The sequence below is a fragment of the Marmota monax genome, unplaced genomic scaffold (genome assembly GCF_021218885.2).
Source record: "Marmota monax isolate L192 unplaced genomic scaffold, Marmota_monax_Labrador192_F-V1.1 WCK01_AAM20220418_F8-fsc00269, whole genome shotgun sequence".
In the NCBI taxonomy this organism is placed as follows: domain Eukaryota; kingdom Metazoa; phylum Chordata; class Mammalia; order Rodentia; family Sciuridae; genus Marmota; species Marmota monax.
In genome coordinates this window covers 382,027-405,177 of record NW_026694072.1, presented here as the reverse complement: position 1 = coordinate 405,177, position 23,151 = coordinate 382,027, and the positions used below count along the sequence as shown (strand labels likewise).

The 23,151-nt window shown below is 54.9% G+C and overlaps 1 protein-coding gene across 1 annotated transcript in view; it reads left to right on the top strand.

Annotated features, from left to right (window-relative positions):
* The window catches only part of Fam222a (family with sequence similarity 222 member A), a 49,239-nt gene that overhangs the window by 9,527 nt on the left and 16,561 nt on the right, over positions 1–23,151 (top strand). The window contains exon 2 of the mRNA XM_046464352.2: positions 16,664–16,789. Coding sequence (XP_046320308.1) covers positions 16,708–16,789 — 82 coding nt within the window. The 5' untranslated portion in view covers positions 16,664–16,707. The remainder of the gene's footprint in view (positions 1–16,663; positions 16,790–23,151) is intronic.

The window sequence follows — 23,151 nt, the reverse complement described above, 5'->3', positions numbered from 1 at the left end:
ATCATGGGCCCATCTGTGCCACCATATGCAAGAGGGAAAAGTGCCCCCCTCTTTTTTCCCCCCCTCCCCATCTCACTCTCAGACTAACTCCAAAAAAATATGGCAGCCTTTTCTGAGGGTTTCCAGAAGGCAGGATATTTTTTTCTGGCTGGAGCCAAGCACAGAGCAAGTGCCTTCCCAGAAGTGAGACCTTCTCTGGGCCTGGGCATGGGCCGGGCTCAGCCTTTCCCAGCCACCTGGCTGGTGCTCTTCCCGTGGCCTCTGGTGGCCTCAGCCTGGGGAGCACACTGGGTGGAAATGTATGAATGACCGGGGTTGGGGGGGCACTTCCCCTCCCATTTCTAGCACAGGAAATGGAACCCCAGGAGGATGGGGCTCCCCAAGCCTCCGACTCCCTCCTTCTCAGTGGTACCTCTTACCCTGGTGCCCAGCCTGACTCTGCAGATGAGCCCCACCCAGGATGGAAAGGCCATCCGTGGGGGGGCCCTCGGACAGCACTTCCCTCAGGGCCTGAGGGCTGGTCTTGGCAGACCTCCCCCTGAGGCTATGGCCTGGGTTTAACCCCCCCCCGCAGTGCCACATGCCAGCCGGGTGACTTCAGACTATTTCTCTCTCTCTCTGCCTCAGTTTCTCTCTCCGTCAATCAGGGGTGAGAGTTGATGGATTTCTGCCCTTGGGGTGCGTTTGTATCTATCCTCTTCCCCCCTGCCATGAGGCTGGGGGCCTTGTGAGTGAGGGTCCTTGCTATGTTCCCTGGGACACCCCAGGCCCCTGATGAGGACGCTTGATGGCTGTGGGAACACTTGAGGGAGTGAATGAGCGAGGGAGGGGACACGGGCCCTTGGCTGGCCAGCGATTCAGGGATTCTACTGCCTTTCTCTCTGGAGTCTGCGGGGTCATGAACTCCATTCTACCCGCGAGGAAAACCAAAGCTCGGGGACAGTGAGGGACTCTCTCAAGGTCATGCAGCTGAGGAGAAGCCAGAGCTGGGACCGGAAGCCTGGTCTAAGTGACTTCCAGCTGACCAGGTCCTGCCCTGCACATTACAGGTGAGGAGGGTCAGGCTCAAAGTTGGGGAGGGACTCGGCCGAGGTCACACAATAAGAAAACAGCAGCCAGGGTTCGTGGGGGTCCTTCCTGTCCCTGTCGTACAGATGAGGAAACGAAGACCCTGTCACCACAGAGCCAGGCCAGACTTGCTCCGCCTCTCTCCTTTCCCTGCCCCCTCCCCTGGGCCTGGGCCTGGGCCTGGGGGCTTCACCATGAGCCTTATAAACTGGCAGCTTGGGAGTGCGGCAGCCAGGCCCTGGGCGGGAGTCCCTGTTCCCCACTTGGGCACTTGGTACAGCCCACCCACAGCAGGTGGCAGGCAAAGTGGGGCAGGGGCTCCGTCCCTGGCCCCGGAGGAGCACAGGCCCGTTCCCCGCCCGGTGGTGATCACCAGCTCCTGTTGTAATCATTAAAACTATTAGAAGGAAACGTTAGCTTGAAGCAAGTGTCAGGCTCCGAGTTGTGCTTTGTAAACGCTCACAATTAATGCCAATCAGGCCCGGAAAAAAGCCGGCCCGGAACCCTGTCTGTTTCGTCTCATTTGTCAGCTGGTGCGCGCCATGTTGCACATTTTCATACAATTGCTATAAACATAAAAGGGAAACTCCACAGTGTTCCCGGGCGCCCGGATGGTGCGCGCAAGCTTAATGACTTGGTGTTCCGCTGTGCACTTGGCGGCCCAGAGCAGGTGGGAGGGAGGGAGGGGGACTTTGTGTGGCAGGACGGGGACTCCTGGGGTCAGCCAGGGAGGTGAGTTGGGGGTGGGGGGCTGGGCCTCTTACCACACGCTCTGCAGGCTGCGTGGCCCCCAGAGCCTAGGACATCTGGAAATTAAAACACCTGCTGGAAAGAGTCGGTAAGCTCTTCACATAGAATAGCGGGTCCACCAGGCCTGGCTTCGAGTCCCCTAGAATGTCCCCTAGGATGATCGCTCCGGGTTTGTTGCTGCCCCGTCACATCAAGCACCTACCAACAGGGCTTTGGTTTTCCCCTGTGCACTGGGGGGACAGCCCGGGGGTCAGGATTTCAAGCCAGCGGGGGCCTGGGAGCATCACCAAGTTGTCTTACATGGTTGCTGCCTAAACTCTTTGAGGGCGAACCGTCCCTCTGAGCTACAGGGAGCGTGAGTCCGTAACCATTGTACCACCCTGCCTCATCCTCCCAGGGTAGCCGTGGGTTTAGGAGGAGATGATAGAGCTACAAGTCCCAGCACACAGTAGGTTTTTAATAAACAGTAGCCCCTGTCGTCCCACTGCCTGGAGATGGCCTGGGGCAGAAGAGACCTCACAACCTCAAGGTCAGCACCAACAGACGTGGACCTTGCCGGGATGGAGGGTGGAGATAGAGGGATCTAGAAAGGGGTACTGTCTCCCTTCCTAGGAGGCTGGGCCCACAGCCTTCTGGGGTGGGACTGAGGAAGGAGATGCTGAGGACATGGCTGGTCAGTCCCCAGGGCTTCCTGCCCACCATCCCTTTCCAAATTTCACACCAAGCCCCTCATCACCTCTCTGAACCCCCTGACAGTCCAGAAGGTTGGGCACGTTGCTGTCACAGTCCCCATTGTACAGATGAGGAAACCGAGGTCCAAACCAAGCCACGGGTACACAGCTACCAGGTGGAGCTGGGGGCAGAGCCGCACCTAGGCTTGGCACCCCGGAGTCTTCCCTGCCTCGCTAACCTGGGCGTGAGGCCTCGCCACACATCTGTGCTCTCCCTTCTGAGCTTTTGGCTCTCTGTGGGCAGGGTCCTCTGAGGCCAGCCTGGCCCGGCAAGGACACACTGGCCTTTGTGTAGGCTCCGGCCAGGCTGGGCAGCCAGCAGAGGAGGAGAGGGTGGTGTGGCCCGCTGGCTGGAACAAATGCACACAGCAGGAATAGAGGCCCCTTTGTGTGCCTCTTCGTGGGGGAGGGGGTGCTGCCAGCTGCCACCCCGTGTGACCGGGGAAGCCCGAGCCCTCTGTAAGGTGGCCCCCCAACCCCGGGGGACCGTCCAGGAAGCCTGTCCTCTCTCTCTGCCACTTCCTGCTCTTGTGTGTGGTCCTCTTGTTTGGAGGATTGGCTCTGAGAGGAGCTTCAGGCGGCCACTCACCTGCTCTGCTGTGGGCCCACTGTGTGCCAGCACGGGGCCCACTGTGTGCCGGCAGGGGCCAGGCACTCCGCAGGCCCTGAGGGTGAGGTGCAGTAGTCGCTCCTACAGACTAAGACACCAAGGTCTTTGTGCAGAGCATGGCTCACAGTAGGCCTTCAACAAAGTCCCAGCAAAGATGTGGGCAGCCCCGGCCCCCACCTAGGGGGAGAAACAGGTCAGTGACCAGGCCGCGTGTCCAGAGGGGGTCTGACACTTTCACAGTCTCTCGGGGCTCCTGAGGCCCGGTTGCAGATGAGGAGGGACCCTCAGAGAGCCAGGGACCCGCTGGGCTTCCACAGCTCCTGAGCCCGAGAGCCCAAGGCCAAGGCAGGTACACCTGTCCCTGGGAATCACGGCCTCGGTGCTTTCAAAGCTGACAATTTTCTTCCCCAAGAGACCTCGCAATGAGAATTTGAGGTAGGATTTTAGTTTTGTTGGTTTTTTTCTTTTTAATGTTGGCAACCACTTTTTTTTTTTTTTTTAATGCAGCAACAGGGCAAAGAAAGACGTGTGTGGGCAGGGCTTCCCGTGGTGCTTGGGTGAGGGGCACGTCTGGGGTCCCCGATGGCTCGTCTTCCCCATCCCCGGCCAGAAAGAGCCCTCAGAAGCCACTTGCACCCCCGGAGCCCCTCCTCACACCCCCAGCCGCGCCTTCCCCGCCTGAGGCAGGAGGCAGGGCCCGCGCCCGCGAGGGCACCACCCAAATAGCTATAATCAGCAGCCTCGCCAAGACTTCAAACTCACCCAATTATCCTGCGAGGGAAAAAAAACACAAAATGAAAACAAATTAACATGTTTGCATAGAAGCCGCCGCAGCAACACACACAGACGCGCACGCACGCTGGTGCTGGCGCGCGCCCCAGCCAGGCTGGGAGGCACCGCCGCCATCCTGTCCCCAAGCCTGGCACCCACCTGGACCACGCCAGCCCAGTGACCAGATAGGCCCTGAACCTGGGGCCACCGGTTTCCTGATTCTTTTCCTGCAGCTTTGGGGACGGAGCCAAGGCCCGTGCGCGGGAGGCGAGTGGCCCTGCGCGGAGCCCGTGCCCTGCCCTTCAATGGCTGCCTTTTTTCCACTTGACAAACTTGGGTGAAGGCTGGAGTCCCTCCGCGCTGAGCTGGAGCTAGGTGTACCGTGAGCCCCGCTATGCAGATGGAGACGCTGAAGCCCAGAGAGGCTAGTGGGCCCACCCTGTGCTGCACAGCCCGCAAAGAGAAGAGCTGGCTGGGGCGCAGCCTAGACGGTCCAGCGCCCGAGTCTGTACTGTGACAACTGTGCCTTCTGGGTGGCTCCTTGTCCGTGGGTGATGTGCCAAAGCTACAGCCTGGCCTTGGAGGCCCCTCCGTCCTGTGGCCCTCTCTCAATCACCCGGGAGCCCACTTCTGCCCTGCAGGTGGCCCTCCTATGGTCATGGTCCTCATGTGGGGTCAACTCCTCGATCCAGCCCACCCTTACCAGGTGGCTTTGGGCTCTGGCTTCCCCTCTGTGCCCTGCTGGGTGCCCTTCAGCTCTGTATCAGGCACTGGAATACTCTTCAGAGGGGCTCAGGTGACCCTTTCCTGGCCTGGGGACAGCCCCTCTCCTCAGGGCTCTGTGAAGCTCCGTCTGGCCTAGGGTTGGGGATGCTGGGCTCCTGCCTGTGCATCCCTACGTGTCTGACTCTTCTGTCCCCAACCCGGCATGCTCAGGGACTCGGTGGGGTTTGGCGAACGTGCCCCTCGGAGCCATCTCCCTGCTCTCACCTAAGCGTACCTGGGGCCTTGTCCCTGGGGGTTGGAGAATAACTGCAGCGATGGGGAGAGGTTTAGGTCCTGGGGCTCAAAGGTCCACAGCAGCCCTGCCCCGTGCTCTGGGTGACTCTGGGAAAACACCTTCAGCTTTCTCAGCCCTGTGCTGTCACCTGTTACCCAGACCAGTGACAAGCAGGTACCATGCCCTGCACAATCCATTCTGGCCTAGTCCCCACCCTGGCCACTGAGGGAGGCATGGCTGGAAGGACCATGGGGGACAGTCCCTCCTGGGGCTAGAGTAAAGCCAGCAGGATGCTATTATGGTGGTGGCCTCTGGGTGGCCCCTTTGACATCAGCCTTGATTTGGCCTAGAGTCACGCCAGCAGCCACTCAGGGCAGGGCAGTGGTCAGAGGTGACCCAATGCCCACCCCAGGAGGGGCCACCCCTGTCCTGTGGGTTGAGTGCCCAGTTGGAACCCAGCCCACCCTCAGCATGGCCATGTCCTGGCTCTAGAGTTCCAAAGACCCAGGTTCCCATCCAGACCCCAGGAGATAGCCAGGGACAAATCCCTTTTCTCTCCTCCCTGAGCCCCTGCTCCCCCCTAGAGGACAGGAGCCTTGGATAGACTGTGTCCCAAATAATGGGCTCAGTGCCCGGTGTGCTGAGGCACGGCACCCAGCAGCCCTGCCCAGGCCTCGTGAAGTGGAGGCCCTTTCCCTCTTCCAGAAGTTTCTGGACCCTGAGCCTCCGAGACACAGCCAGGGGCTGGGATATGCAGCATCTCCTGCCCCCTGCCCCACTGGCAGGTAACCAGGGGGCTGAGAGGAGGCTCTTGCCCACCATTGACAGCCCGCCCCCCCCCCGCCTCTGCAGGGCCTGGGGTTCCCAGGGGGTGTGTGTAGGTGGTGGTGGCGGGGTGTCAGGTCAAGCTGGAGAGAGGCCAAGGGCCAGACCAGGTGACTAGGGAGAACTGTGAGCCCTGGGCCACACAAGGGACCAGGGGAACAAAGGTCCCAACCCTTCCCTCTGTTGTCCCCCTGGGATTTATCGAGCATCCGCTGGGTGAGCCGCGTGGCCTGGCTTCCTCGATGCCGGTCCCCTGGGTGAGCCGTGAAGCCTCCCTGGAGTCAATGTGCTCAAACAGGGCTTCGGTGGCAGTCGCAGCAAGGTAAGGTTCAGTGCCAGGTGCCTGAGAGCCCGGGAAGGGGAGTTGCCCCCCATCCTGAGAGTAGGACAGGGGCTGCTTCCAAAAGTGACTGTGGAGCTGGGCACCGCGGGTGGCCCTCTCCAATCCACCCTTGTGAGGCTGTGGAAAAGAGGATTCTTCTTCCTTCCATTGCGAAAGTAGGATTCAGAAATGACAAGCTTTGCTTCATGTTGGGGACATTCTGCCAGGTGCTGGGCATTTGGGCAGTGTCTGTTCTCACCTTGGGTAAGTGACCAGCCTGGACAGGCGGGCTCCCATGTCTTTCCTGGGCTCAGGCACGTTCTGAAGTGGACTCGGAGCCACCTGCCCAGCAGCCCGGCCTTGGGTGCGGAGCAGCCATGTGTGCACACATCTGAGCCTGTCTCTTCCACATCAGGTCGTTTGTAACCGTCACCAGGCCGTCGGGCCGTCGCTGATCCAATCTTGGCTTTGTGCTGTCACAGCCGTTTTTCTGCGCCGGGCTGATTTTCAAAGGAGGCCCATCTTCTGGCCCACTTTTCAGAAGCGGGGGGTGGACCCGGGAGCTGTGTGTGCGTGTGAGTACGTGTGAGTACGTGCACACGCTCTCCTCCTCCTCTGAATGCCCAGAGTGGGATTTGGGGTGAGGTAGGCAGACAGGGTCCCCCCAGGCCTGCTGCCTCCACTGTCACCCCAGCCCCTACCACCTGCCCACTTGAGCACCTACTGTGTGCCCCACTTGCAGATACAGCACAGTCTGTGCTCTGGTGGAGGAGAGATACTCAGCCATTCATCAATAAATAATCAAGGTAACGACAGTGAATGAGCCACAATGGTGACGGAGTAATGGCTGGGCAGAGGCTGCCAGTCCACAGGGTGGTCAAGGAGGGCCTCTTGGAGGAGGTGATGTTTGAGATGAGGCGTGAATGAGGAGATGGGGCTGGCACAGAGGGTGGTGGGCAGTGGGCAGTGTTGGGGACAGCACAGCTGTGCACTGGCCACAGGTGGTTACTGAGCATGTGCAGGGAGGCCAGGCTGAACTGGGGTGCCCTGTGGGTATACAGTGCACCCTGGATTCCAGAGATTTAGTATGAAAAGAAGAACACAGAATGTCTCACTGATAACTGGGAATATCGATGACATCTTGAGGGGGTACTAATTTGGATCTATTGAGTTAAATAAGATACATTATTAGATTTAACTTTCTGCTAGAAAATTTCTGTGTGGGGTTCCTTCTACTGTGTATTTTCATTGGCCAGCACTGGCATCAAGACAGAAACGTAAGTGCAAAGGCCCTGGGGTGGGACTGAGGTTGTCCTATTAGAGAATCAGAAGACCCAGTGTGGCTGAGCAGAACTAGGAAGGAGACGGGAACAGTGCAGGTAGGGGGTGGGGACAGGGTTCCCATGGGGCCTCCGAGGATATTGTTACAAATGCCAGGAAGGGAGTTTTGAGTGGAGAGGAATGTGAGACACACATGACCCTCTAGGGTGGGGAAGGGCGTGGAGGCCAGGAGGCCCCCAGGTCTTGTGGACAGCAGGTTCCATTGCAGAAAGCATTGCTTCCTGGAAAGATCTCCGCTTCCTGGTGGTCCTGGGTTTCCCGGACTTAAGTCCCCTCTCCTCCCACCTGTCCCCTCCCCCTCCCCCCCGAAGCTGTTCCCTGTCACAACAAGGAATTTACCATGAGCACCAGCCTCCTGTCAGGTGGTCAGAGGTTGAAACATTCCTGAAGATAACCAGAACGCAAGTGTGCGTGTGTGCTGTAGAGAGACAACAAACACAGGCAGGCACGGAGAAGAAAAATGGGACTCCGGAGATGAATGGTCCCGCGGTGGGCAGCGGCAGACAGTCGGCCCTGCACCCCGGCACTTTGTAAACCGCATGCTCTGTGGCTGGGTGACACATGAAGGGGTCAGAGACACTCCCGCCAGCTCACAGCCAGGGCGAGGGCTGGAGACTGGCCCGTATTCAAGGGATGAGTGTTTGGCCCTCAGAGGTTTAGACAAAATTGGAGGAGACCACTCCAGGGCGTGGCCCTGACCTTGAGCCTCTGTCCAAAGCCTGCATCCGTCTTTCTCCCAGCCCCAGAAGCGTCTGTTGGCCTTGGCTTTGGGCTACAAGTCAGAGCTAGCCCTTCCCAGCCTCCGTCCACTGTCAGCTGTCTGTCCTCCGGACACTGCTGGACCTTTCCTCCCCAGGGCCCAGTCTCCCCTCCCCTGGGTGTCTGAACCCTAACCTTCCTGCCTTCATCAGCCCCCTGCCATGGCCCTGGAGGCCGCTCCCGCCCTGCGTCTCCTCCCAGGTACCGCACAGCTGTCATTCTCCAGGTGGAGCGTGGGTTAAGTTAGGTGGCGTCTGTAGAGTGCGGAGCCCGTGGGGAACACTAAAAATAAAGATCAGCGCTCACTATCGCTCTTACTACCGGCCTGCCTCCTTCCCCGCTGCCTGGTTTAACCCTGAACTGTGGGTGCAGGGCCGGGGGTATGTGGGGGGGGGGTGGCTGGGACACTGAGCCCCTCCTTCTCTGTCTCACCTTTGCCCTCTGCACAAGGTGCTCCGTCTTTGGGGACCCCTTACATCTGGTCTCACCTGATTACACCTTTATTTTGGTCTCTGTTGACATGTTGCTCCCCCAGAAAGGTCCATGCCCTCCCAGAAATCTGGATGGGGGGCCCTTTCCTGCCAAGCCCCCCCGCCCAGACCCCATTGTGGCCTCACAGCACGGTATTTGGTTTTGATTCCCAGTGTCCTCCACCTTTTTGGGAAGGTGACGATGGAGACTTGGCTGCCACTTTTAATTCAAGGGCTGAGACCAGGACTAGGAGAGGGGCGGCCTCTTCAAACTTCTCACTTTGGGGTCTGGCTCCCGGAAAAGGGGTGTCTTAGGAGATGACAGCTGGGTAGGAGGCTGAGATTTGGGTCCCCTCCCCTGCCACCTAGAACCTGCAAGCAGAGGCTCCTTACATGAGAATGAGGAGTCCCCGCATCCACTCCAGTGGCCAGTAGCCAGTGGCCACGACTGCCCCCCAGCCCCGGAGGGGCTATCGAGCATTCCTATGAGACCCTGATTCCTATTCTGCGTCTCTCCCTGCCCTAAGCCAGCACTGAGGGCTGGGGGGGCGGTCTCTGGAGTTGGGGGGCTCCACCTGGATGAGGTACTTTCAGCCCCTCACCTGGAGGGCGGGTCCTGCTGTAGCCCGAGCTGTCTCGGGCCTCCCCACTCCTTTCCGTCCATCCTCCATGTGCTCCCCATGGGGTGCTCCTGTCATCTTTGCTCCTCCCGCTGCCTCGCTTCTTCCTCCTCCCTCCTTCCTGCTCGCCAGCTGAGAATGATCCCACGTGATGCTAGAAATGGCTACCCTTTGCCACGAGGACCTGGCCCCGTGTGTGTACAAGTTCCTGGTCAGAAATTAGCCTCCTCTTCAGATAAAGAAACTGAGGCTCAGAGATGATGGAGGGATGTGCCCCAAACCAGAGTTCAGGGATAAAGGTGGGGTTTAGGCAGAGGAGAAGGCTCAGGGATCTGGCTCCAAAGCCCGGGACTGGATGCTGTCACTCTCCTTGTGAGGCAGCTGGGGTGTCCCCCCCTTGACACCCCTGGGCCGGGCTGATGGTCCCATCATGGCCCCTGTCTCCTTCCCGCCTTCCGACGGCTCTTACCCCATCAGGATCTGTGACTGCCCAGCGTGTGCACAGGACCTGGCACACAGTAGGGGCTTGTCAGGCCACCATCACATCCCAGGCTAGTTCCCATGGTGAGCGAGGTCCCTGTGCTTGAGACCCACCCCTTCTTGGCACGGTGGCTGGGAGCTGGCCGTGGTGCTGAAGGGCTGTGGGACAGCCGCCCACCCCCCAGAGCCTGCCCTGTGTCCCATCCTTCCTGAGCCCACCTATCCGTCAGGAGCTGTGTTTCTGGAACCTGCAAAGCACAGGCACTGGGTCAGCCTTGGGAGCTGGTGGAGGAAGGGTCAGGAGGCTACATGAGGAGGAATCTGCGCCCCCCCCCCCCCCCCCCGGCACCATCCTAACACACTCACATGCACATGGTTCTTAGGAGCCCTGAGGACCCTGGGCTTCCGTGGAAGCCCAGGTGGATTCTTAAGGGGGAGGTATTTCACAAGCCATGGTCAGTAAGTGAGCCTCGCCCCTGGGGATGCCCCACTGAGGACCCTGGCTGCGGCCAGAATTCAGGATTGTCACCATAGTGTTTGCTCATCTCTCTGGCCCAGAGCTGCCAGCACCTCTAGCTCTAGTGCCCAGCCCAGACCTAGGCCTCGGTGAGGCTGTGAGAGCTAGGTCCAAGATGATGTCTCTGTCCTGGAGCAGATTTGCATCTTAGAGCCCTGGCTTGGGGGCTTGGATGCAGCAGTAACTTGTGGGGAGATGAGGCTTCGGGTTGAAGGGCACAGTGCTCCCCCACACCAACCTTAAAAGAGAGTAAAAATCCCCTTCTGGTGCTGCGGCCCAAATAGCGGTGGGAAATAATCACTTTTCACAGGCCCCTTATCCACGGCCAAGCCCTGCGCAGTTTAATCAGCAGTGCCCGTGTGACTTGAAGATTCCCCGGCTGGAGAGATCAGGAGAGGGGTTAAAGAAAATTACCCTGGCCTCCTCCATGCTAATGTAATCTCTAACCAGATCTGCCTAGCCGCAGCTCAAATTGCTTTTTAGATTAACATTTAATTATTAACAGGGTCCCCTGGCAGGCCTGGGGCTCTCAGAACAGGGATGGGGGAGGGAGCCGCAGGAGGGAGTGGGGGTGGGGTGGGCTTCAGCTCTGGCTGCCTTGCAGAGACAGGGTTAGTGGAGGAGAGAGGGGAGGGAGGAAGGAGAGGGTGCGGGGTCAGGCCAGGAGCAAGACAGACAGAGAAGAGAGACACAGGGGCAGGCTTGGAGCCAGAAGACAAAAAAGAAGTAGAGGGTGATCTTCCCATCGTGGGAACCTCAGAGTGGGGCCGGGAAGGGACTGTGCACCGAGATTCCCAATGACTTTTTTTTTTTTTGGGGGGGGGTACTGGGGATTGGACTCGGACCCTTGACCACTGAGCCACACCCCAACCCTATTTTGTATTTTATTTAGAGACAGGGTCTCACTGAGTTGCTTAGGGCCTCACTGTTGCTGAGGCTGGCTTTGAACTGGTGATCCTCCTGCCTCAGCCTCCTGAGCCTCTGGGATGACAGGTGTGCACCACCGTGCCTGGCCCAGTGACATTTTTGAGCAAGGATCCTGCACCCTTTCTTCCTTGGCACGGGAAGGCTGGTTTCTGGCCCTTTGCTGTTCAGAGAGGGCTGTGCTTTCTGAAGGTTTGTGCTGGTTCAGCTCATGATACAGGGACCCGACCAGAGATGTGACTCCCTCGGGTCACGTGGCCAGGGCTGACCCAGATCCTGCAGGTGTGCTCCTCCTAGGCTTGGGCCTCCCCACAGCACTTTGGGATCTACCCTGAGTGTGGGGGCAGCTGGTTACCAGGCCAGGGGATAGAGGTGGGTGGGGGTCCTGCCCTTTCCCGTGCAGGTTGGGAGGCCCTTGGGCCTAAACCAAATTTCTCTTTCACTCAAGTCCTCACTGGCCACCCGGCTCCTTGTACGAGCCTCTGGGTTGTCCCAACTTCTTGTCCCATCTTCACTTCCAATTCTAAGCCTCTCAAAGGTAGGGACCACAGCCACGTGTGGTGACCCACGTCTGTAACCTCAGTGACTCGGGAGTCTGCAGCAGGAGCTTCGCAAGTTTGAGACCAGCCTGGACAACTTGGTGAGACCCTGTCTCAAAAACTAAAAAGGGCCGGGATGTGGCTGGGGTAGAGCACCCCGGGTTCAGTCTCCAGTACCATCAAAAATTAAAAAGGAAGGAACAAGGGGACTGCATGTAGAATCCTGAGGGTCCGCCCGTGCTGTGGGCTGTGTCTGAGAGCCCAGTGGTGACATCCTCCCGTGGTGCGAGCTGGACAGTCCTCACGTGTCGGCTGGCTCTCTGCCCACCCCGGGTCAGTTAGGGAGCAGAGACTCAGATGCTGTGGTTTCCCCAAGGTCACTCGGCCAATAGGAACCCCCATGCCGGCTGGTGACACAGGACCTCTGGGGCCGGCTCTCCTCTCTGGGCTCCGAGTCCTGTGGGACACCAGGAGGGGCCTGGTACGACCTTCCTCTCAAGCCACAGCCGGTCTTTGGCCTGGCTGTGGAGCCTGGCTGCTCTGGGGACAAGGGGGGAGGGGGAGGGCTGGAAGTGAAGGCCACAGCCTTGTCCTGCTGCCTGCTCCAAGGACAGCCCAGCCTGGCTGGGAGACCAGTCGCTGATCTGTGGACCTAGGACAATGCAGGGGGCAGGAGGGAGAGGCTGGGAGGGAAAGTCCCTTTTTACCTGGAGCTGGATTGAGCCATGGAGGGTCAGTTCTCCTGGGATATTGCCCTGGGGCCTTCTGGCAGGACACTCTTGGCTTCCACAATGCATGGCACGGGCTCGGCCTCCAGAGGTGCTTGGCGAGTGTCTGCCACCTCAATGGAGGGGTGAGTGAGTGTGTGCATGGGTGTGGAAGAGCCAGGGCCTGGGCCTTGCTGTCTCAGGATTTTTCGGGGAGGGGTGGGATGCTGGGGGTTGACCCAGGGACGCTCCACCGCTGAGCTACCGCCCCAGGCCTTTCATTTTATTTTGAGACAGGGTCTCACCAAGTTGCCGAGGCTGGCTTCGAACTTGTGACCCTCCTGCCTAAGCCTCCTGAATCGGTGAGATTACGGGCCTGTGCCAGGGCGCCCGGCTTCCTCTCAGTACCGCTGTGCCCAGCGCACTAGGGTTGACACCTTGGCCCCGGCCACCTCAGAGCTGTGTGACCTTGTACAGATTGCTTCCCCTGTCTGGGCCCATTTCCTCATCTGTGAATGGGGCTAAAAATAGACACCCCCCTGCAGAGCCTGCTATTCGGATGCACCCAGATGAGGGCCCCAGTGCACGTGGGGTGTGGCCCAGAGGGGACACTTGGGAAATGCTCGCTGTTGGTATTAGTACCAAGGTGCACATTGCTATTTCTGAACTTCCCCCTCGCGCTGGTTGGGGGGGCTCCTGGACACCCCCTGCAGCCAGACAGGCAGAGAAAGGTGACAAAAGACAGGACCAAAGGCCCCAATTCCCTGTTCTTTTAATAAAAATAAAGATGGCCCGTAGACATCCCTCTCTCGCTCATTGTTCTGCCAAGGCAGGCTGCAGACCCGTCCCTCCTTGGACTTGGGAAGTTCCTTCCTTTCTTTCCCGTCCCCTGTCACATTTCCTTTATCTAAATCCTCAGCTATGAAAGGGCATATCGACAGCTGGGGGCGTTATCTGGTGGAGGGGACCTTTTCCTCGGGTGTCTCCGAGATAAGGCGTCTTATCAGCCCCCGTGTCAGGGACGGTGCCAAAGCATTCTCATCATTGAGGCTTGAGACATTTTTCCTCCCTCCCTCTCACCCCCCTTTTTATTATTAAAGCCACAAAAGACCTTGAGCTTATAAACAGTCTGATTTGCAGATAGGATTTCAAAATGAGCAGCTCTCTGGATGGTCCCCAGCAAGGCTGGGGGAGTAATGAATCCATGTGGGGACACTGGGGGACTGGCAGTCTGCAGCTGGGATGGTGCCAGGCAGTGAGGGGGGTAGGGTGGGGGTCAAAAAGATCATGAGTGCTTTAAGCGCCCACCCACTCCTGTCCCTGGCTTGCTGTGTGGCCTTGTACAGGAGACTTGGCTTCTCTGGGCCTCAGTTACTTCACATGCAAATAATCAATTCATTGATGGAGCCATTCAGTCGACACCTGTTTATTAAACGGTTACTCTCTGTCAGGTACAGGGGACAGAAAAACAAATAAGACACGCACAGTCCAGTAGCCAGAAACAGATGTGAAAATTGGCCATTACAACGGGGTGTGATTAGGGCTGTGGTGGGAGGACCCAGAAGAGGGGGCGAAGCCGAGCCAGGACCCGCCCAGGGGCCACACAGGTGACTGTCTGGAGGCCTGGGGTGGCCAGCAGAGGCCAGGGAGACAGGTGGGCAGGCCTAGGGCCTTGCGTGCCCAGTGGAGACGGTCAGGCTGGGTTTGAGGCTCAGGAGAAGGTTCTGGCTTGTCTGGTTTGCAGGTGTCGGGATGCAGGTGTCCACTGGTGTTCCCTTGGGACTGCCCTGGAAAGGCCAGCTGAGGCCTCCTCCCAGAAATGCCCTCTGGCCCCTGAGCTCAGTCGCCTGGTCCCTATCGCTCTCTGCACTGCCTGGACGTCCACTGCGGCAGCCCCCAGACAACCAGAGCCCCTGGGGTGTGGCCCTGGGACCCTAAGGGCCCCCCGGGGGAGGCAGCCTGAGCATGCGGTGTGGTCCCTGCAGCACTGGGGCCAGGTCTGGAGAGGGACTGAGTTTCTGGCACCTGGTGAACAGCTGCAGGTAGAAAGAAAATGACCTGGGGGACCAGAGGGACCCTGGAGTGACTTCAACAAGCCACAGAGGGGCAGTAGCCCTCCTGGGGTTGCTGAAGGGCTGGGATGGAGGACACTCAGTTTCCAGCCCAGATCCACGGCCAGCGCCTTCCTCCCCCGCCCAGCACTGCCCACCGTGGGCGGCAGCAGAGCCCGTGGTGAAGGGCAGGCTCCCCCGGGCCGCTCTGGGTGCCCTGGGCTGGGCATTGTCCCTCTCTGGTCTGCATTTCCCATTTGTTAGAAGGGCGGGCGCAGGCTGGCTTTCTCAGGCTCTCCCCGCTGCCCCCAGCCCCTGAACAGGAGGGCAAGAGGTGGTCACCTCTTGGAGCGGGAGGTGGCTGCCCAGCGTCCCTGTGGACCTCCTGCCTGCAGGTGCCCGGGAGGGTATTGCGGCCCCGGGAGCTGTGCAGGGCCCCAAGCGGGTGCAGAAGCCCAGCTCTGGGTGGGGCGGAGCGTGCCCATGTGCCTGGCTGTGTCCTCCAGGCCTGTGTCCAGGGACACAGGAGCAGTGGCCCAAGCCAGGCCTGCTCCCGCCACCTGCTCACGTCCCAGATCCCAGAGGGAGCGGTGCCGCGTGCCACTGTCAAGGACTTTCCTCCCGCCATCAGCCCACTTCACTCCCTTTTGAAACCGTGTCATTGCTGCCTGATTGTAATGGCATATTTTAAAATTACCAGAAATCAAAGCCGGGAAGTGGATACTGCGGCTCTGAGGGCCTCGATGGCGATCGGGGAGGGGGGAGGCTCCCCTCCCCTCCCCCACGCCACCCCCCACTCTGTCTCTTTCTCTCTCTTTTTTTTTGAGACAGTAATAGGAGAAAATTGGTTTTGAAACTGAATAAAAGTCCCTTTCAGAGGAAATCATTTCTTTCAGGGTACCTTGGCTGAAAGTAAAATAGAACATAATGAAAGGTGGTTACTGATTGTCTTTCACGTACCAAGAGGCCGGGGACAGACGGAGGCTGCCACCGTCTCGGGGAAATACAAGATTGGAATAATTGCGCCCTAACAAGGAGCTTGTTGTGAAATTAGTATCTTAAGAAAGTGGCGAGAAAAGGCTTCTCCTCATGAATACTTCATTATTAGAAGAAAGCGGCGGGATTTGGGCTCAGACACCTGTTTAGTATTAAATAACTCCCCTCTCTCCTGTGGCGCCCCCTCCCCTCCTTTCCTTCTCTTTTCAAACCAACATGAGGGTGGAGGTGACCTGGCCCAGCTGCTGGGGACCTAGCCCGGGAAGGCATGGCCTGTCTGGGTGGCCCTTAGGGGTGTCCTAGGTTGAGCTCACACCTGGACCCGCCTTCTCCACAGCAGGGAGGGAGGGAGGGAGGGAGGACGGGGCCTGGCAGGAAAACGTCCACCTCTCCTGGTGGCCTACCAGGCAGGCCTGTCCACACCCCACTCCTCAGGGACTCCTGGGAATGTGCCTCGCCTCCAGTGTCCAGTGTCCAGCCACATCTGGCTGCCACCTTCTGGGTAAAGACTGCCTGGCAGAGCAGGGCTGCCGAGGGTGACCCTTCCCTTCCCATTGGGGTGAGGCCCTCTGGCAGAGGGTGACAGAGATTGGGCTCAGAGCAGCCTTGGGGGCCTGTGGAGCCACCAGGTACCCCCCAGCCTCTAACATCCCGGGATCTCCACTCCGGTGGCCATGGGAGAATCCCCCAGGTAGGGACCAGACCAACACTTGGACCAAGTGGGACGGTGAGAGGCCCCTGGGGTTTCCTGGGCAGCCCTGTGTAGATTCCAAAGATGAGCAGATGGAGGGAGCGTCCCTCCCCTGGGTCAGCGGATACTCAGGGTCACGTGCAGCTGAGTTCTACCACCAGCCAGGACAGGACAGCCTGCCTTGGGACACACAGGGCAAGGATCTGCCCCATCTCTGGGGCTGTCAGGGCAGCCGGCTAGAGGAGGGGACCTGCAGAGACACATCTGCCTCGTCCTGGAGGGAGACCACCACTCAGGAGGCAGGGTGCTTTGTGTCAGCCTGTGAGGCCGCAGGAGAGCTTCCAGGTGCGCGGCCTGGTCTCACTTGCCTCTGGGGAAGGGATGTCTGCACGGTCTTACGGTCTCCACCGTCTTGCAGGATGCTGGGAGGGTGGTGGAGGTGGGCGTGGGGTGGTCCTCCAATGACAAGCACCTCGTCTCCCTCCCCACAGGGACCCTGCTGCAGAGCGCACCCGGCGAGGACCCCGGCACAGCCATGCTGGCCTGTCTGCAGAGGACCCAGAACCCTCCCGGCCAACACCTGGCCTGCCCAAGCAGGAGCCTGGAGCTGCGCAAGTGTGAGTGTCCTCGCCCAGCCTCCGCGCCCTCTTCCTCGCCTGCTCTGAGTCCACGGGCTTGCTTTCTGTTCTTCAGGCTTCCATGAAGCAGGTCCTGGCCTAGGAACGTCATTTGCACCCCTGATGCCAGCCAACTCCATCTTTTTGGGGATTGAATTCAGGGGCGATCAACCCCTGAGCCACGTCCCCAGCCCTACTTTGCATTTTATTTAGAGACAGGGTCTCCCTGAGTTGCTTAGTGCCCCGCTGTTGCTGAGGCTGGCTTTGAACCGGTGATCTTCCTGCCTCAGCCTCCCGAGCTGCTGGGATGACAGGAATGAGCCACTGTGCCCATTACCCAACCCCATCTTAAAGCCTGTGTGTTCTCTGAGGCCTCTCAGCCTTTGCCCATGCTCTGCTGTCCCCTGTGGGGGGTCTCCCTCCCCACGGTGACACCCACTCCCTGTCTGGCCGACTCCCACGGGGCACGGCCTAATCTCCTTCCCTGAAGACTCTCTTCCCTGCACCTGCACCGAGGCCCAACCTCGCTCTGGGACCCACCGCCCAGCACGTCTGTGTGGCTCGCTCTCATTTTCCTGCATTAACTGAAGGTAGCACAGCAATGCAGCCAGAATCATCCTGGACAGGAGCCCGGCCCCGGGCCTCTCTCATTGGCTGTGTGGTCTTGAGCATGTCCTTTCCCTGGGTCTTGCTTTGTCAATGTAGCAAATTAAGGAGCTGGACGTAGTGACCTTTGGGGGTCTGTCCTCCTTGACCATTGAGCACCAGGTTACTAAACTCTCTGACAATTTTTAGCCTCCACAGGGTTTTGGTTTTTTTTTTTTTTTTTTTTTTAATTTTTGAAGTACCTGGAAACAATTCAAAACAGGGAGATTTGCATAAAGAGCTGGATTTCTAGTGTTTCCTGAAAAACATCAGAGGATCTGGTAACAGGCCTGTGCAGCTGCTGGTTAGAGCTCAGCTGCTGCCTCTTCCAAGGCGCCATTCATCTCTAGCCTGCCACAGTCCCCACCACGCCCTATCGCTTCTCCTGGAGCTAGAATCGGTTGCCACATGACGCTTTACATTTTTCTTGTACTTGCTCATCTCTAGACGAGGTGGCCTTCTTGTCCAGTATTCACAAGGAAGGAAGGGTGTGCAGACAGAGCTTCCCTCTGCCAGAGGTGGCCAGTGCCATCAACTTCCTGCGTGACCTCCCAGATGTGCTGTGTCCCAGCATGTGTGTGCGTGAATGTTTTACACATCATCTTGCACCCTGCTTCTTTTTTTTTAAATTGTCTTTTTCAGTTGTAGATGAACACAATACTGAGGTGTCACAACTCCGTGGTTTTTAGTATGCATCGAATGGTGCACCATCACCACTATTTTAGAACATTTTAGAACATTTTCATGACAAGAAGAAACTCCATGCCCATGGACAGTTCCCCTTGTCCCCCACCTGCCCCCTCTTCCTCAACAGATTTCCCAATTCTGAACTCAGATTGTCTGTGGTCTTTTTGGCTCCTGGCTTCTTTCACTTAGGGTGATGTTTTTAAGACTCACCCAGGTTGTAGTGGGCATATAATACATGTTTTTAAAATTATCTATTTATTTTATGTGGTGCTGAGGATGGCCCAGGGATTCACATGTGCTAGGTGAGTGCTCCACCGCTGAGCCCCAGGCCTATAATACATTATAATATACGGTGGAGCTTGTTGCTCCCTGTTATTCCCACCTCCGAATCTCCTGCTGTATTTATTTTCCCATCTAGACTATGGAATCCATTTATAGAGCAAAAACAAAAATCCTGTTTTTTACTGGTATTACATTATACTTACAGATGAATCTGGGAGGAAATGTCCATTTTACAAGGCCATCTTTTCCTCCAAGAATGTGCTACGCCTTTCAGTTTTATTTGGAATTCCTTTTGATGTTTGCCTCATTTAGATCTTGCACATTTTCTGGTTATGTTCACTTCTGCATAGGTTTAGCTTTTTTTGATTCATTTTCTTCTTCCATAAGTGGAGGCTGTTTCTAGGAAGGCTGTTAACTTCTGCCACTTTACTGAATTCTTTTTATTGTTTATAATGGCTTTTCAATTTCGTCTCTGGGGTTTTCAGGGTATCACTGCAAATGGTAAATTTGCCTACTACTTTGTTCTATCCCTTCATTTCTTTGTTTTATTTCATAGAGTTGGCTGTTGCCCCTGGAACAGTGAAAGTAATGGTGGTAATGGACATTCTTACTTTGAAGTTCTAGATATGTCTCCATTGAGGAAATGTAACTTTGGGCAGGTATTTTATTGGATGAAGTAAGTCTTCATCTAGTCCTGTTAAGGTGTATTAAAATCAAAAGCATATGTTGAACTTTGCCAAATGATTTTTTCATTTTATGAAAATGAACATGCGGTTTCTTTAAACTATTAATACAAAGGACACTATTAGAGTTTTTCATATTGAACCATCCTTGCATTCCTGGTTGAACTCCACTTGGTCATGGGACCTTTATTATTATTATTATTTTATAAAATACTTGCTGGGTTGGGTTTGTTATTTTACACAGACTTTTGCTTCAGTTTCATCACAGATTGTTATTTTTCTAAAATGATTTTTTGTTGGGTTCTGCTGTCTGCAGTCTTTTCCCTGTGCTTTGGGACAACTTGAATAGACATGAGATGATCTGTTCTTTAAAGGTTGGTTGGTTCCCCCATGAAACTGTCTGGAGTATTGCATTTATTTCTGGTGGGTTGGTAGCTCCTTGATGATGTCTTCTATTTCTTCTGCGATAATTGGTTAGTTTCAGTTGTCCTACTGCCTCTTGAATGAATTTGGTAAATTATGTTTGTCTTAAAAACTACCCATTTTATTCAGGTATGTATGTGGGTATGCATGTATGTCTTTTTGTAGTCCTAGGGATTGAACCCAGTCCCTTGCACATGCTACTTCTAAACTACATCCCCAGCCCTTTTAATTTTGCGACAAGGTCTCACTAAGTTGCCCAGGCTGGCCTGGGGCTTGCAATCCTCCTGTCTCAGCCTCCCCAGTAGCTGGGATTATGGACGTGCACCACCATTCCCCACTCAGGCTTTCAAATTTGTTTGCATGAGACTAAATAAAGTAATTTTTTTTTCAGTTCTTTCAAGTGGCGATTTTTACCCTTCTCTCTTTCGTTCTTTCTTATTTTCAGTACTGGGCAAGCCCTTTACCACTGGGCCACATCCCCAGCTCCATCTTAATTCCTTTATTGTGTATTTTGTGCTTTGTTCTCATTTTTCTTGATTGGGTTAGTTAGATAATGATATTATCCATATCCCTTCCCCAAAGATCCATCTTCAGGATTTTTTTTTTTTTTAGTAATTATCTTTTTCTGGTTTCTAATTCATAAATGTATACTTTTAGCTCATTTAAGACTTTCCTTCTGTTTTCTTTTAAATTTTGTTAAGTTACTTAAATCTTTATACTTATAAACAGAAAAGAACAAAACAGGAAGATCAAGGCTGTCTCTGAGCACTTTGGCCGTGCCCTGTAGGTTCTCATATGTGATGTTTTCAATTTCATCATTTTCTAGATACTTCAACATTTTGGTTTAAGACTCATTTGAGCCCCACACGTCTGTTTAGGTAGTAGATGCTTTTCAATGTTTCTGATTTCTAGCATTTTATTTTATTTTGCATTATGAACAAAGAATCTTATCTATTTCTGCTTGTTTGGAACTTTATGGAAGTTTTCTGTGTGACATAATCTACAGTAATTTTTGTGTATCACATGGATTTTTTTTTTTTTAATGGGGACTTAAAAAGAGGTGTGGCCCTGCTTTGGGGATTCAGAGTTTGGTATCTACCAATTATATGTACCCCAGTAATCCTGTTTATCAGGTCTTTGGAATCTCCCCCATCATGGATGAAGAAGGAATCAGACACCTTCTGCTAATGTGTTCCAGTCTGGTTCTTGTATCACCTGCAGCTTTGGCCTTATGAGTGATGATAAGTGTTATTTAGTGCTTAACTATCAGGGCCTTAAATCCATAGGGTATTTTATGCTTTTTGCTCTGGATTCAGTATTATCCATTAAAATGGCAACCTGGCCAGGTGTGGTGCTGTAGGCCTCTAACCCCAGCTACTCAGTAGGCTGAGACAGGAGGAGAGCAAGTTTGGGGCCAGGATTGGCAACTTGGTGAGACCCTGCCTCAAAATAAAAAATGAAAAGGGGGATGGGGATGTAGCTCAGTGGTGGAGCACCTCTGGGTTCAATCCCTGGTACTAAAGGCGGAAAAAAAAAAATAGGAACCTCTACTGTTTTATTACATTTTTCTTGAAATCCTTGCCAATCCTTTTATCTCAGCCTTTCTGAATTAAATGTGACTTGTGTACTATAGAGTGGGATTCAGCTTTGTGATCCAATCTAAGTACCTTTTCCCCCTTTTTTATACACATGTTTTATTTTTTAGGTGTAGATGGACACAACACAATGCCTTTATTTTTATGTGGTGCCGAGGATCGAACCCGGGTCCCGTCTGTGCTGGGCGAGCGCTCTACCGCTGAGACACAATCCCAGCCCTTTCCCCCCTTTTAATAGGAGAGTTTAGCCCATTTACATTTATTGCTATGACAGATGTCTGGTCCTAAGTCAGTCATCATGTACTTTGAGTTTAGAAGCCTCTCACTTCGTGATCTGGTTTCATGTACCTCCTCGCCATAGGGCAGGTTGGTGCTTTTGCTCTGGTAGCGTGATTTTAAATAACTTTCTCTGAGACAAACAAAATGATGAAATCAGTGTCCTCCATTTTCCTCTTGACTTTGTGTTTTTAAACCTCTGTTACCTGACATCAGCTTGAAAGGATCCCTTTTGATCCTGGCTGCTAAAGATGAAGGTATCATCTACTTTACCATCCCCCTGGTGACCCGGCCTTTCCCTTTGATGTCAGTGATGCCATTACTTAGAAAGTGGGCAGTTGGCTACATCCCCACATCTGCCTCCATCTCAGTCTCCTTGATAAATAAGCTCAGTGCTTGCCACGGCTCCATGTTACATCCTGTCATTCCAAGTGGGCCCTCCCGTGTAGCCGAAGCCTCCTGTGAACACCACTCCTGCCCATGTGGAATGTTCTGTTTCTCGTCTTTCTACTTGAACAGTAAAAAGAAGAAGTTGTTTGTGGGTCACTTGATTTCCTTGAGGATTTTGTTTTCCTCGTTCTACTGCCTTCTGTGGTCACATGTTGCAAGGGAGAAGTCGAAGCTGATTTTTCCTCCTTGAACTCGATTTGGATCTTTCTGTACCTTTCACGGCCAGTTACTTCACTAGGATACCTCTTCGGGTTAATCACCTTGGAGTCTGTTTCCTCTGGAGCATGGTACCGTGCCCCTTGAGCCTGTGAATCCGGGGCTTGTATTATTCCGTTGAAGACTCTGGTTAAGCATATACTGGCTGTCTTTCACTTGTCTTCCCTGGGGACCCCCTTCTGAGTAAGCCTAACTCCCCATTTCCTTTTCATTTTTTAACTCATTTTTTTAAATGTGTTTTGACTAGGTCCTATGCTGGTCTAATATTAATTACTTTTCCTTTGGAGGAAGTGAGTTTTTCCCAGCCTTGCTACGTGCAGGAGGTTCGGGTTGAGGAGAGGCCAGAGCCACGTCCTGGAGTTCTCCTTAGGACTATGTGTGAAACTCATTCATTCTTTATTTCCCTCCAGTTGCCTCAGAGACAAATAGGTTCCCACAAACATGGCTACTCTGTGTGATTTCTTGTGCAGCCCCCTCCTCTGTTCTAAGCCAATTTGGGTCTATCACCAGACAATGCACCCCTACTTTTGCAGCTACCAATAAAGGGTTTAGGTTTTATATCTCGGGGTGTACACCTCACTGTTGGGAAGTGCACTACTGACTTTTTTGAAGCCTATAGCTGCAGGATCTTTCCGCTGCTTCTTCCCGCAGCCTCACTTGACCTCTGCTGCTGTTTGGAGCTTATTCACCTTGTTGGTTTAGGGGTTTATCAGTATTTTGCTTCAGGGTTTAAAGAATGACATTTAACTATATCTTTGCTGATGAGCATTGAGGTTATTTCTAGTCTCTCAGATTGAGTCCAGGGTGCTCTACCACTGAACTCCATCCCCAGCCTTTTCTATATTTTATTCCAAGACAGGGTCTCACCAAATTGCTGAGGCTGGCCTCAGACTCTCAAACTGGTGATCTTCATGCCTCAGCCTCCCTTGTTGCTGGGATTACACATGTGCACCACACCCAGCTTCTCTCAGTACTCTAAACATCTTTGTGCACAATAACTGTGCAAAAAGAAAAATAATTTTCCCAGGAGGAACTCACTGCCTCCAAGAGTCATCGCATTCACCTCTGGTTGCTGCCACACAGCTGTCAGGGCCTCCCCACCTTG